Source organism: Lolium perenne, chromosome 1, assembly GCF_019359855.2.
Source record: "Lolium perenne isolate Kyuss_39 chromosome 1, Kyuss_2.0, whole genome shotgun sequence".
NCBI classification, from domain to species: domain Eukaryota; kingdom Viridiplantae; phylum Streptophyta; class Magnoliopsida; order Poales; family Poaceae; genus Lolium; species Lolium perenne.
This window is the reverse complement of record NC_067244.2, coordinates 228,059,572-228,074,374: the sequence shown is the minus strand read 5'-3', so window position 1 is coordinate 228,074,374 and position 14,803 is coordinate 228,059,572. Positions and strand designations below refer to the sequence as shown.

General features: G+C 43.5%; 1 protein-coding gene across 1 annotated transcript; it reads right to left on the bottom strand.

The window, feature by feature from the left end:
* Positions 1-13,300: 13,300 nt before the first annotated feature.
* Positions 13,301-14,355, bottom strand: LOC139834266 (uncharacterized). The gene is made up of 2 exons (XM_071824759.1): positions 14,303-14,355; positions 13,301-14,165 (listed from the first exon to the last, which is right to left on the bottom strand). Exons 1-2 carry the CDS (start codon positions 14,353-14,355, stop codon positions 13,301-13,303), a joined length of 918 nt encoding a protein of 305 aa, XP_071680860.1.
* Between the last annotated feature and the right edge of the window lie 448 nt (positions 14,356-14,803).

Here is a 14,803-nt window from a genome sequence, read left to right as displayed (position 1 = left end):
ATAGATAAGGGAGCATCTAAGATCCCCAATGGGACAAATTGTGAAAATTATGATGTTGATGCTTCGTCTCTTGATAATACTTGACACACACTTTCTGCGCCTAGCTGAAAGGCGTTAAAGAAAAGCGCTTATGGGAGACAACCCATGATTTTACTACTGCACTTTTATTTTATATTCGAGTCTTTGAAGTTGTTACTACTGTAGCAACCTCTCCTTATCTTAGTTTTGTGCATTGTTGTGCCAAGTAAAGTCGTTGATAGTAAGGTTCATACTAGATTTGGATTACTGCGCAGAAACAGATTTCTTTGCTGTCACGAATCTGAGCCTAATTCTCTGTAGGTAACTCATAAAATTATGCCAATTTACGTGAGTGATCCTCAGATATGTACGCAACTTTCATTCAATTTGAGCATTTTCATTTGAGCAAGTCTGGTGCCTCAATAAAATTCGTCTTTACGAACTGTTCTGCTTTTACAGATTCTGCCTTTTATTTCGTATTGCCTGTTTTGCTATGCTTGATGGATTTTTCAATTCCATTAACTTTCAGTAGCTTTGTGCAATGTCCAGAAGTGTTAAGAATGATTATGTTACCTCTGAACATGTAAATTTTGATTGTGCACTAACCCTCTAATGAGTTGTTTTGAGTTTGGTGTGGAGGAAGTTTTCAAGGATCAAGAGAGGAGGATGATACAATATTATCAAGGAGAGTAAAAGCTCTAAGCTTGGGGATGCCCCGGTGGTTCACCCCTGCATATATCAAGAAGACTCAAGCGTCTAAGCTTGGGGATGCCCAAGGCATCCCCTTCTTCATCGACAACATTATCAGGTTCCTCTAGTGAAACTATATTTTTATTCCATCACATCTTGTGCACTTTGCTTGGAGCGTCTGTTTGTTTTTGTTTTTGTTTTGTTTGAATAAAATGGATCCTAGCATTCATTGTGTGGGAGAGAGACACGCTCCGCTGTTGCATATGGACAAATATGTCCTTAGGCTTTACTCATAGTATTCATGGCGAAAGTTTCTTCTTCGTTAAATTGTTATATGGTTGGAATCAGAAAATGATACATGTAGTAATTGGTAAAATGTTTTGGTTAATGTGATACTTGGCAATTGTTGTGCTCATGTTTAAGCTCTTGCATCATATACTTTGCACCTATTAATGAAGAAATACATAGAGCTTGCTAAAATTTGGTTTGCATAATTGGTCTCTCTAAGGTCTAGATAATTTCTAGTAAAGAGTTTGAACAACAAGGAAGACGGTGTAGAGTCTTATAATGTTTACAATATGTCTTTTATGTGAGTTTTGCTGCACCGCTTCATCCTTGTGTTTGTTTCAAATAAACCTTGCTAGCCTAAGCCTTGTATCGAGAGGGAATACTTCTCATGCATCCAAAATCCTTGAGCCAACCACTATGCCATTTGTGTCCACCATACCTACCTACTACATGGTATTTCTCCGCCATTTCAAAGTAAATTGCTTGAGTGCTACCTTTAAAATTTCTATCCTTCACCTTTACAATATATAGCTCATGGGACAAATAGCTTAAAAACTATTGTGGTATTGAATATGTACTTATGCACTTTATCTCTTATTAAGTTGCTTGTTGTGCGATAACCATGTTCCTGGGGACGCCATCAACTACTCTTTGTTGAATATCATGTGAGTTGCTATGCATGTCCGTCTTGTCTGAAGTAAGGGAGATTTACCACTAGAATGGTTAGAGCATGCATAATGTTAGAGAAGAACATTGGGCCGCCAACTAAAGCCATGATCCATGGTGGAAGTTTCAGTTTTGGACAAATATCCTCAATCTCATATGAGAAAATTAATAATTGTTGAATGCTTATGCATAAAAGAGGAGTCCATTATCTGTTGTCTATGTTGTCTCGGTATGGATGTCTAAGTTGAGAATAATCAATAGCGAGAAATCCAATGCAAGCTTTCTCCTTAGACCTTTGTACAGGAGGCATAGAGGTACCCCTTTGTGACACTTGGTTAAAACATATGTATTGCGATGATAATCCAGGTAATCCGAGCTAATTAGGACAAGATGCGGGCACTATTAGTATACTATGCATGAGGCTTGCAACTTGTAAGATATAATTTACATAACACATATGCTTTACTACTACCGTTGACAAAATTGTTTCTTGTTTTTAAAACCAAATCTCTAGCACAAATATAGCAATCAATTCTTCCCTCTGCGAAGGGCCTTTCTTTTACTTTTATGTTGAGTCAGTTCACCTATTTCTCTCCACCTCAAGAAGCAAACACTTGTGTGAACTGTGCATTGATTCCTACATACTTGCATATTGCACTTGTTATATTACTTTGAATTGACAACTATCCATGAGATATACATGTTACAAGTTGAAAGCAACCGCTGAAACTTAATCTTCCTTTGTGTTGCTTCAATACCTTTACTTTGATTTATTGCTTTATGAGTTAACTCTTATGCAAGACTTATTGATGCTTGTCTTGAAAGTAGTATTCATGAAAAGTCTTTGCTTTATGATTCAATTGTTTACTCATGTCATTTACCATTGTTTTGATCGCTGCATTCATTACATGTGCTTACAATAGTATGATCAAGGTTATGATGGCATGTCACTCCAGAAATTATCTTTGTTATCGTTTACCTGCTCGGGACGAGCAGGAACTAAGCTTGGGGATGCTGATACGTCTCCGACGTATCGATAATTTCTTATGTTCCATGCCACATTATTGATGATATCTACATGTTTTATGCATACTTTATGTCATATTTATGCATTTTCCGGCACTAACCTATTAACGAGATGCCGAAGAGCCGCTTTGTTTTCTGCTGTTTTTGGTTTCAGAAATCCTAGTAAGGAAATATTCTCGGAATTGGACGAAATCAACGCCCAGGGGCCTATTTTCACACGAAGCTTCCAGAAGACCGAAGATGATACGAAGTGGGGCCACGAGGTGGCCAGACGCTAGGGCGGCGCGGCCCAAGCCCTGGCCGCGCCGGCCTAGTGTGTGGGCCCCCTGTCAGGCCCCCTGACCTATCTCCTCCGCCTACTTATAGCCTTCGTCGCGAAACCCCCAGTACCGAGAGCCACGATACGGAAAACCTTCCAGAGACGCCGCCGCCGCCAATCCCATCTCGGGGGATTCAGGAGATCGCCTCCGGCACCCTGCCGGAGAGGGGAATCATCTCCCGGAGGACTCTTCACCGCCATGGTCGCCTCCGGAGTGATGAGTGAGTAGTTCACCCCTGGACTATGGGTCCATAGCAGTAGCTAGATGGTCGTCTTCTCCTAATTGTGCTTCATTGTCGGGTCTTGTGAGCTGCCTAACATGATCAAGATCATCTATCTGTAATGCTATATGTTGTGTTTGTTGGGATCCGATGGATAGAGAATACTATGTTATGTTGATTATCAATTTATATCTATGTGTTGTTTATGATCTTGCATGCTCTCTGTTGTTAGTAGAGGCTCTGGCCAAGTTTTTGCTAGTAACTCCAAGAGGGAGTATTTATGCTCGATAGTGGGTTCTTGCCTCCATTAAATCTGGGACAGTGATAGAAAGTTCTAAGGTTGTGGATGTGTTGTTGCCACTAGGGATAAAACATCGATGCTATGTCCGAGGATGTAGTTATTGATTACATTACGCACCATACTTAAAGCAATTGTCTGTTGTTTGCAACTTAATACTGGAAGGGGTTCGGATGATAACCTGAAGGTGGACTTTTTAGGCATAGATGCATGCTGGATAGCGGTCTATGTACTTTGTCGTAATGCCCAATTAAATCTCACTATACTCATCATATCATGTATGTGCATGGTCATGCCCTCTCTATTTGTCAATTGCCCAACTGTAATTTGTTCACCCAACATGCTTATTCTTATGGGAGAGACACCTCTAGTGAACTGTGGACCCCGGTCCATTCTTTTAATCGAATACAATCTACTGCAATACTTGTTCTACTATTTTCTGCAAACAATCATCATCCACACTATACATCTAATCCTTTGTTACAGCAAGCCGGTGAGATTGACAACCTCACTGTTTCGTTGGGGCAAAGTACTTTGGTTGTGTTGTGCAGGTTCCACGTTGGCGCCGGAATCCCTGGTGTTGCGCCGCACTACATCTCGCCGCCATCAACCTTCAACGTGCTTCTTGGCTCCTACTGGTTCGATAAACCTTGGTTTCTTACTGAGGGAAAACTTGCCGATGTACGCATCACACCTTCCTCTTGGGGTTCCCAACGGACGCGTGCTGTACGCGTATCAGGGCATCACGAGGGGCCCACACAACAGGGCGGCGCGGGCCCCTCCTTGGCCGCGCCGCCTTAGTGTGGCGCCACCTCGTGGCCCCAATTCGTATCCCTTTCGGTCTTCTGGAAGCTTCGTGGAAAAATAAGACCCTGGGCGTTGATTTCGTCCAATTCCGAGAATATTTCCTTTGTAGGATTTCTGAAACCAAAAACAGCAGAAAATAGCAACTGGCTCTTCGGCATCTTGTCAATAGGTTAGTGCCGGAAAATGCATAAATATGACATAAAGTGCGTATAAAACATGTGAGTATCAGCAATAAAGTAGCATGGAACATAAGAAATTATAGATACGTTTGAGACGTATCAGTGGCCTTCATCTCCTACTGGTTCGATAACCTTGGTTTCTTACTGAGGGAAAACTTGCTGCTGTACGCATCACACCTTCCTCTTGGGGTTCCCAACGGACGTGTGCTTCACGCGTTATCACTCGTCGGGATCTGTTGCAGTGCGAAAGGAGGATTGGCTATGTGCGGTACGCTCTCCATGGTTTGTTTTCCTCCTTGAACTATCTCTTTTGTTTGCAGGTGGAGCGGCTGGTTTCTTTGGCCAGTTGAGTCGCGGCCTTCCATAAGGCTATCTCAGTTCCGCACGGTGCATGATTGCTTTTGATGTTGCATTATGCTTGTTGGGGTCTGATGCACATAAAACAAAATAAAAATCGTCCTAAGCAATCACCCATGATTTATACTATGTAGATGGGATAACGGGATTCGACCAACATCATTCACCTAGTAGTATGGAAGAGCTCGATGAAGGTGATGATCCAGGCAATCCCGCAGCTAGGAAATTTCCTCCCAGGCCTGAGGATATCTCCTCGTAATTCCTCCGGCATGTTCCACGCGTATGGAGATATGATCCACGAGGGCTTCGTTGTCCAGGACATAGCTCTTATGGTGAGAGAGGTGCAACCTTACGGTGTGAGTATGTGGGGAAGAGAGAGGGGGAGAGAGAGAGAACCAAAGGACCAAGGATGGCAATGGGCAGGGTATGAGCAGGGTAGAGCAATACCATACACATATCCGTATAGTCGATGGGTACAAACTTCTACCCATACACGTGCCCATGGGTATAAAAGTTTACCCATACCCATACCCGGCGGGTAGGTTAAATTGTACACAAGTCACTCACAATTTTACATTTATCAATAACAAATTCGATTAAAAAATAAATTATCTCAACTCGATAACAAGTAGTTTAGTACATGATAATTAAAAAATATGAAAATCCCATTCTCATATAGTAACTCATAAGTAAACAAAAGTAGACGTGTCACGTAAGAAATTGACAATAAATGGGCAGGGTATGGGTATACCCGTGGGTACAAAGCTATACCCGTGCCCTACCCATGACTTAACGGGTAGGGTATAGGTACTACCCATGGGCATGAAAGTGTACCCATACCCTGCCCATGCGGGTACGGTACCCGCGGGTACCCGTACCCATGGGTAAAATTGCCATCCTTACAAAGGGCTATATGAACTAAGGAGAGAACTTATTGTGCATAGAGGGAAAATGGCTCCTCTATTTATATGTCGGGCATGGCTACCAACTTAGGGAAGGGGAAACTTGGCCGCCACCACCCTTCCCTAGGTCAGCGCCCTAGGTGGGCCGGTACACCCCTAGGTAACCCTAAGGTACCCTTCCATAAGGGGGGCCAAGGGAAAGGGGTGCATTGGTCCCCTTGGGGCTTGGTCAGATGCCCACTTGGGCTTGCATGGCCGGCCCCCTTTTGGCAGCCTAGCCGGCCACATCCCCTCTCTTCCTTTGATGTCTTCCTCTCTTATGTCTTGGAGTCCTCCGGGCACTCTGGACTTCACCGGAACAGGGTTTCCCCTATATCAATGAATATTTCATATATAGTAACTTCAAAATGCTTCCGATCCTACTTGTAATCACTTTTGACAACCTTAGATCAGCTGCCAAAACTTAAATACATTGCTTGACTTCAGAATTGAGACGTGTCATTTGTCATTCATAAAAAAATATACAATAATACGGGTGGAGATATATAGTGATGTGTATTTCTGTAAAGTTTTTATGTGAAACTAGAATCCTCTTGTCCACTCGTATTTGGATAGCTAGTGCACTCCCTGCAGTGAAACCAGGAAGTCGGTGCTAAAAGCTGGCAAGCTATGTCTCTGTTTTACCATGCCTGAAAAAAGTGAAGTCTTGGTCTGCTTGAGTTTCCAAGTGACTTGATAATTTGTAAAGTTTTTTTTAGATACGGAGCATTTATTAATATCGTGGAGATACCAATTACACCCGGCCTCTGTAACAACATTATGCCCTAATGGTATAAAGGATGCACACAGACAAAAAAAAGAGAAGAATTACAAAAAGAGAAGTCCCGCTAAGGAGATCGAAAACTTGAAACAGCAACACTGGCACCACCAAGACAACACCAGAAGATCAACTTCTCCATAAGCGACGCCTCCAAGAAGTAAATAATGCACAAACGCTGCCGTCGCCTGATCATAGATCTTAGATTTTCACCCTGAAGAAAGTCCTAACTCTCAAAACAATTCCTTCAACAAGAACACTGTCAGGCACAACCAATTAAGGCCAGACCTTGAATTTTCACTCTGAAAGATAGAACTCTAAACTTCTCATGTGCAGTCGCTCCCACATACAAGTAGTAGTTTTAAGTCACAAAGCACCAAGCCAATTCCACCTCACCACCAAGATCCGATCACCATTGCTCTTCAACCGATCTCGGCTTTCATGACCTTCTCCGTCAGCACCATGGAAAGAAAAACGAGCTCCATGATATTAACAGCCAGCAAAACTTCGAAGCGCTCCCTCTAAAAAATAGTCAGATAAAAAATATGGGTGCACACGATCGAAAACACCCGATCCAGCAATCTTCAGGCATTGATCGCACAATAAATTTTGCCAACAGAGCCTTCCGGAACACGACAATCCAGCCAGCCCGATGAGAAGAAGATTCCGACCGATGTTCACTTGGCGTGGGAGGAATCCGATAACTTGTAAATGTAATCTTTAAAGTGAAAAATAAGGAGTCATAACGAAAAAAAAACCCTTAGTAAGACTCTTCACACATTGAAAGAACGTGTATAAGTACTTGGTGTTATGAATGTTTTTGGAAAGTCCTAAGTTAGGATATTGTGCAATGTGAATCAAGTAAACTTGGTTTGTACTCCATGCATTTACTGGACCTTACCGTGAAATACTTGAATTGTTGCACGTGCACGCATACAGCCTGATTTTGGAGGTTAAAAGGCAACACTGTGAGGTTGCGGGCACAATGCTGAGTTTGACGAATACTGTTGTAGGGAATAAAGAGACCTTGCGCCGTCGAGGGCGAGGCTAACTAGTTAGACCAAGGTTTGGGTAATAGCCTTTCGAACTCAGAGATATATCAAAGGAGAAATCTTGGCAGCAGATTTTTTTTCGAAAAATGTTATTTAGGCTTGGGACACATCTGGAATATGCTTTCGTTGGTATTTCGTGATGTTGTATACATGGCTCATGGCTGCCCAGTCAATTCATGCTGCAGCAGATCAATGCAATGGTATCTTCATACATCCACTAAACCACCGTGGCAGATGGTTCCCCTATCACGACACAACTCCTTAGGGTGTGTTTGTTTGAGTCGAAACTATTGGAGATGCTGGAAGCATGACTGTACCCTCTCAAATCTTGTTTCAGACGGAAAAAAAAAGTTGTAGGGCCTCGCATATCTCTTGGCCGAGGTATACATCTTTTAGACATCTAATGATTTTGAGCTTTTCATCTAGTTGAGGAACACTATTTGAAGGTGATTTGTATGATGTTCAAATCATCAAATGTGTTATCTAAGGTAATTAAAAGGCGAGTATGGTGCATGTACGGTCATAGCCAGACGCAGCCACGAGCCATGCAGTGCAGGGCAGCTTTTGGCTATGGGTACAACTCTCCATGTGGACGGCGTCTCCACTGAGTTGGGTCGCCAACATCCTAACAACAAGTACACATATTATATTTTTTTTAATAGAGATAAAAACTTTGCCTCATTCTATTAATTAAGAAAGAGTTTTACAAGATAGCAAATGATTTATTATAACCCGACCTACAAATCACACGTTTGACGCCCGGGGCAACCCAAAATATTAGATTTTCTTGTTATTCTCAAAAATCACCGTTGATGGGGCATGCTTGTGTCGAAAAACTCCAGCCGTTCCAAATTCCCAAGAGGTGAGGAGAACAATGGAAACAATGGCATTTCGGTTCGGTGTGGAGGTGCCAGTCATTGAATCCACCACTCATGAAGAGTACTCGTATGCCATATGTGGAGGTTGATGAAGTATAGTCCGAGTCACACCTTGAGGAGACCCCAAAGTCTTTCGGTGCATCGACAATAAACTGGGAGGTGATCAATAGATTTCGCACGGCTCTTGCAACGAGGGCAAGTGCCACAATTGGGACAATGTCTTTTTTGCAAGCGGTCCACCGTCTAAAGCCTAGCTATTTTGCATTGCAAGCCAAGCAAAAAAAAAAAACTTCACTTTTGGCGTTGTCCAAATCTTACAAATGGCCCTTCATGTCAAAACGGTGGCTCCAAAAAATTTGGTTTTGTATGCCGAAGCCGCCAGGGAGATCGCCTATCTAATCTATAACCAAGAGAAAGATGTGGATGGTCAACAAGGCTACTAGATATGATGATTGGATAGCTGTGATTCACATCCTCGGGGATTTCACTATTGCTCACATGGAACAATTTGATGATTTATGGATCAAACTGAAAGATTTCCATTTTGAAGAGGATGTGGAGGATACTATTTCTTTCACGCCAATACGGAACACGTATTGTGGTAACCTGCTGCGTTCTCAAAGTACAAATATGTTAGATGACTACATAATTATATTTGACACATCTAAAAAATATTTTTTATATCCAGTATTAGCAGAGATTTGAACCCATAACACTATAGCTAGGGTCTGATATTCTAAGGTTAATGTGGGAAATGGATGTACAACCCAACCATCTTGGCTGAAATCCCTAGGGATGCGAACTTTGGTGCTTATTATTTTAAAAAACTCAATGTGGGGATTTCTCTCGTCGCTTTCCTTAAAAAAAAGAGTCTGACACAATGTGGAATTGCATGTTTTATTCAAGATTTTAAATAGCATGCTATTTCCGTGTTAATAGCGTGCTATAGCATATCTGGAGATTCCACGCTAAATTTTAGCAATTTTCTCATTATGACGCTATTTTTGAAATATCATGCTATATCGCGCTAGCGTTAGTGCTCTATTTTTTCATCCTATTCGACCAAGGGCCCGAGTTTTCCTCCTTAAGAAAAGAAGAGTTTCTTTTTGTTTTTCATGAATATGAAATGCAATCTGTTGGTTCCTCTTCTAAATCAGATGATAATGTCTCTAATGCTGATGATTCTTAAAAAAATAATTTATACTATGTTGTTGCCTCGTGAAATGCTGATGTTAGGATTCAAAAAAAAATGGAGAACTATTTTTGTATGTGGTTATGTATGTACGGTTTTCTCGCTTTTGGACTATATATCCTTTATTTTTGTTGAAGTCCTCTATTTTTAGAGTATATCTGATATTTTTTAAAGGTGAATTGAAATGTAGCACAATATTAGCGCAATATAATGCTTGGAGGAGGCCACTATTTCTGTTAGCACGCTTTTTAAAACCTTGGTTTTGTTTAGTGTAACCAAAAAACTGATCAGCTAAAAGAGACTAAAAAATTCTATTCAACATCATGACTATAATCGGTATCCAAACCATATCCAAGCCCGTGAGGCCATGATGAAGGATCGGGGGAAGGGTGAAGGCAGCGGAACCAAGCCCCTGTCGCCAACCGCAGGGCATGGCTCTTTCCCACTCCCCAATTTTGATCCTTTTTTCCGAGTACCCGCAAGAGAGCTGCGCATTTTGTATTAAGCTCAAAGGGTGAAAAGGACAAGAGTCTATTACAGATAGAGGCCACTACCGCATACTAGCCAACCACAGATGGTACGCCGACAGTGGGAAACCCACCATGGAACTCCTATTTCGACCCTTATAACATTATCGCTCCTTAAATGGATTTTCGAATACCCTGCTCAAATTTTGCTGTGTTTTGTAGCCCGGTTCTACCCATAAATTTTCATCTCAACCAAAATTTCTGAGAATTTTGATGCTTGGTAGACTGGTTTTCTCATTTGGGCAGTGCCCACCTCACCCTAAAAAGGCCTCTCGGGCGTGCTGAGGAGAGAGGCTCGAATCGAGCTTCGCAACTCAACCAAGCCGGCCTCGTCCAAAAAATCCCCAGCGTGTGACGCGGATGCCCAATCTCCCACAGGCTCCTCCCGACACTTCCATCTTCCCATCGTCGAGACCAACTGTCGCTCCCATGTTCCTCTCTCTCATCCGGCCTACCTCTAGCAGGAGCTCGGTCGCCCCACCCCACCGGTGGCAGGCAGGGGACCATGCCCCGTCCAAATCGCTGCCATGAAGCATGCTGCCCCGCCGGTAGCAGGTCGAGGACCATGCTCCCGTACAAATCGTGGCCATGAAGCAGGCCGCTCCACCCCGCCAGCAGCAGAAGCATGCCGCCCCAATGCTCCTCCCTCCCTCTCAACGTTCTCCTCTCACCGGCACCCAACCTCAATCCCTTTGCGTGTTCCTCTCACCGGCTCGAGATGCACGCGAGCACAACTAGGACTGGATTGCTTTTCATTCTCTATTCAAGGTTCTCTGTGAGAAAAAGTTGGACTTGTTTGCAATTTTAATTTTTGGTTTAGAGGATTCTATAGAAACATCTCAACTCATCATGTCTAACCAGACACAACGTAGCAAACAACATTCAAATTCAACACATCTCAACAGATACAGGCTTCCAAACACATGGCAAAATCTCAGCCCAACGAGGTTAGGGTCACCATGTATGAGTAGCGATAGACAATCTGGGTTGACCCAGGCTACCAAACACACCCTTACTGCATGGTTCTTACATTGTGCGCAATAAATTATGGACTTAGTTTTCGTTTCAGTTTGTCTGTTTTTGTCAGCATGATGGGAAAGTCAAGTAGCATCCTCGGGACGATGATATTCTTCTAAGAATTGACTTGTCATGGAAGACCATGAGCTGCTGAGAGAAGTTCAAGTTGAGCAACAAAAGAATAAGTTGCAAACTGGGTATGACCCGGAACCTATGCCAATCATGTTGAAACAAGAGGAGAAGCTGCGGATTATGCGTCAAGTTAAAAGCTCTCTTGTCGGGTTTTTTTTTTTACCTTTGTTCTGGACCTATCTGTAAGATCGGCGATCTAATATCATCCCCTTTTCTTGCAAAAAAAAAAGTCAAAAGCTCTCTTGGAGTTGGCAACCACCCTCAAATTGTGAGGAATGAGGAATATCATTTTGATCAGGAACCCATCAACTTGTCTGGATGATAACATTGGAGCAGCGCCTTCAACTTAATATTTAACATCCGCTAGTTATAGTTTAGAAAGTGTTAAATGTTCAGAATAGAGACGTGTCATTTTCGTCATAAAAAAGTAGGCAGTTATATGCGTGACATAATACAGTGATGTACATCAGAATAAAGTAGTTTCTCTAAAACTGGATGCCTCCAGTCCATTTCATTGCTAGTGCACTCACTGTGGCGAAGCCAAGAAGTCAGTGCAAGTGCACTCAGTTGTATAGTACATTTTATCAGGTTTGTTAAATATAATAATACAAATGTTGTGTGCATCATTCTAATGCACATGCTAGAGGGTTCAGCCTCTTTTTTGAAAGAAAAAGAAAGTCGGTGTTAGCAAGGCAAGCAGCTTCGTCTCTGATCAACAGAAAAATATGTCAAGTTTGGTCTTCTTGAGTTTCCACGTGACTTCATATATAACTTGAAAATCCAATCTTCAAACTGAAAAATGAGGGACCCAACCTTAGCACCACGTGACGCATTAGAAGAGCATGTGAAAGTACCCAGTGATACATGTTTCTGATAAGCCATAAGTTATGACATTATATTCGTTATTAAATGGTTTGTACTCCACATTTATACTAGACCAGGTCATGCAATGCTTGAGTGCTGCACATGCACACCATTCTCCAAACCTTGGAAGTTAAAAGGAAACACTGTTGAGTTTCTCAAGGAATCCAATAGTGCGGGAGTGAGTAGAGAGAGCTCCCGCCGATGAGAGGCTAACTAACTAGACCAAGGTGTAGATATCAGCAATTCGAACTTACACTCAGATCGATATATGTCGTAGCAAAAATCTAGTATACCATTGGTGGTTGTTTGGAAGATTTTATTTAGGCTCGGGACGCATCTGGAATGTGAGATCGTCACCGACGCACACTTCTTGCATGATTGCCCCGTTGTAGCAGAGCGATGCTGATTGGGTCTTCACATATTCGCAGAACCATGCATACAGGCAATTGTAATATGCAAAATCCAATTCGTGTGTGGGCACAGTCCTGGTCTTAGACGGTGCGCACAGCTTCGTCCGTGCGACTAGAGGTTATCCTTCAGCTCGTGGCTGAGATCCAATTCGCGCACGCTGACACTGGAGGAGAAACAACTTCGTGCCGTCCTGAACCGCCGGGCATGAGGCTGGGCCTGGCTGTCCTCGAGCGCACTCGCAAGTGCCAAGCATCAAAGATCAATTTCTTGCACGAGGGTGATACCAACACCAAATTCTTCCACGTGTGTGTTAATTCACGCAGGCGCAAGAACACTATTTAGCGCCTGAGGCGAAATGACGGTTGGGCCACTTCTCATGAGGTAAAGGCTCGCCACTTGATTTCAACTGGTGGTTTTCGATCCTACTGTTGAAGAACTCGACTCTGGTCCTGCTTTTCTCGGGAGCTCCTATTTCCCACTTTAAGCGGCGCGAGTTGGAATCGCCGCTGAAGGGTTCGCTTTCTGGGCCGGCCCAAAAACTCGCTTGCTTCTGATGCCTCCATCGTATGATGTTTCCTATCGTGCGTGCATGAGCTTATTCTTTTTTTTTTTTTGCGACCAAAAGGGGGTTTATATTACTTAGCCCAAAAGATTACAGTCTGCCCGGCAAACTGCCAGGACTTCATCAGGACCAGAATTTGGCCAAAGCCTAGAACTAGACAAAGAGCGACCAATGTTTGCTAAGATATGACTAGCTCTATTGTGATCACGACTAATAAGGCTAAGATGAAGATCAACCCCTGCAGCAACTTGCTCTTTTATTTTCTGGACGATGCCCATAAACGGCGAACGGTCGATGCCCGGCTCCTTGATCATCCTGACTGCCTCCGCGCAGTCCATCTCAATCAAGCAGGGGAGTGTACACCACTCCAACGCCATGGCAATGCCCTCACGGCAGGCTTCGAGTTCAGCGTGTAGAGGACTACTGCATGAACTCAGAAAGCTACAAGCGGACACCACAATCGATCCATTCTCATCCCGAAGTATCATCCCCGTGCCTCCCGTATCATTAGATGCACAGAACGATCCGTCTACATTCAACTTCATTTTTCCACTCCCTGGCATGGTCCATGTTTGAGGTTGCTGAACATATGCTTTGTCCCTTTGCACACTCTTCTCCTTGACCTTCCGACTATATGATGCCACAGCTTTTCCTTTTATAGGGTCAGCACCCGGGTCTTGCTTGATTATCAGCAGCGAGTCCATGTAGCTGCAGAGGAAGCGCTTCGAACTCTCAATGGATGGCAATGGCTTATGGTGCACCACTTCGCTCCTACCATGCCATATTCTCCATAGTGTCATGAGGATCATCATGCGCTCCACTTCAGACTTATGATCAAGCATATGTAGCAGCCATTCTTGGTCCGAGCACTTCACATCATCAAGACTCGGTAAGGTCCAGACCTCCTCCATGGCACTCCACAGCGCACGCGCCGAAGGGCACCTGCAGAATGCGTGGAATGTATCCTCACATTCAACACCACATACGGTACAAGTGTTAAACAGTTCCATCTTACGCCGATATTTATTCTCCCAAGTGGGTAAAGAGTTTGTAGCAATTCTCCAGGCAAACACGCGTACCTTAGGAGGGGCAGGGCACCCCCAAAGAGCCTTCCAAATGGCCCTATGGCCATCCGGTGCCCTGCTAGTGGCGCCACGGTAGGGCCGGCTCAGCACTTCCATGCCCAGCCAATACGCACTGCGGATGGAGAAGACACCCGACGGCGACGGCGCCCATGCAATAACATCATCCAGGTTTCGGGAGCTGGGTTTGATAAGCCTGATAGCGTCAATGTCCGCCTGTCGAAAGAATCTGTGTAACTTTGTTACATCCCATTGACCTTGACCGTCCAGGAGTTGGGAAACTCGACGTAATCTGCACCTTCCTTGCGCTGACACTGGCTTGTAGGAGTGAAGCCTCGGTATCCATGGATCACGCCAAATTTTTGTGCATGAGCTTATTCAGCGTTGCGCACTCCAAAAACCGATCGATGTATCAAATCATATACAGTACAATACGTGTGACGGTACATGTACCTGAGTTCAAAAAAAACGTTCTACGTAGAACAACCATGCCTAGTT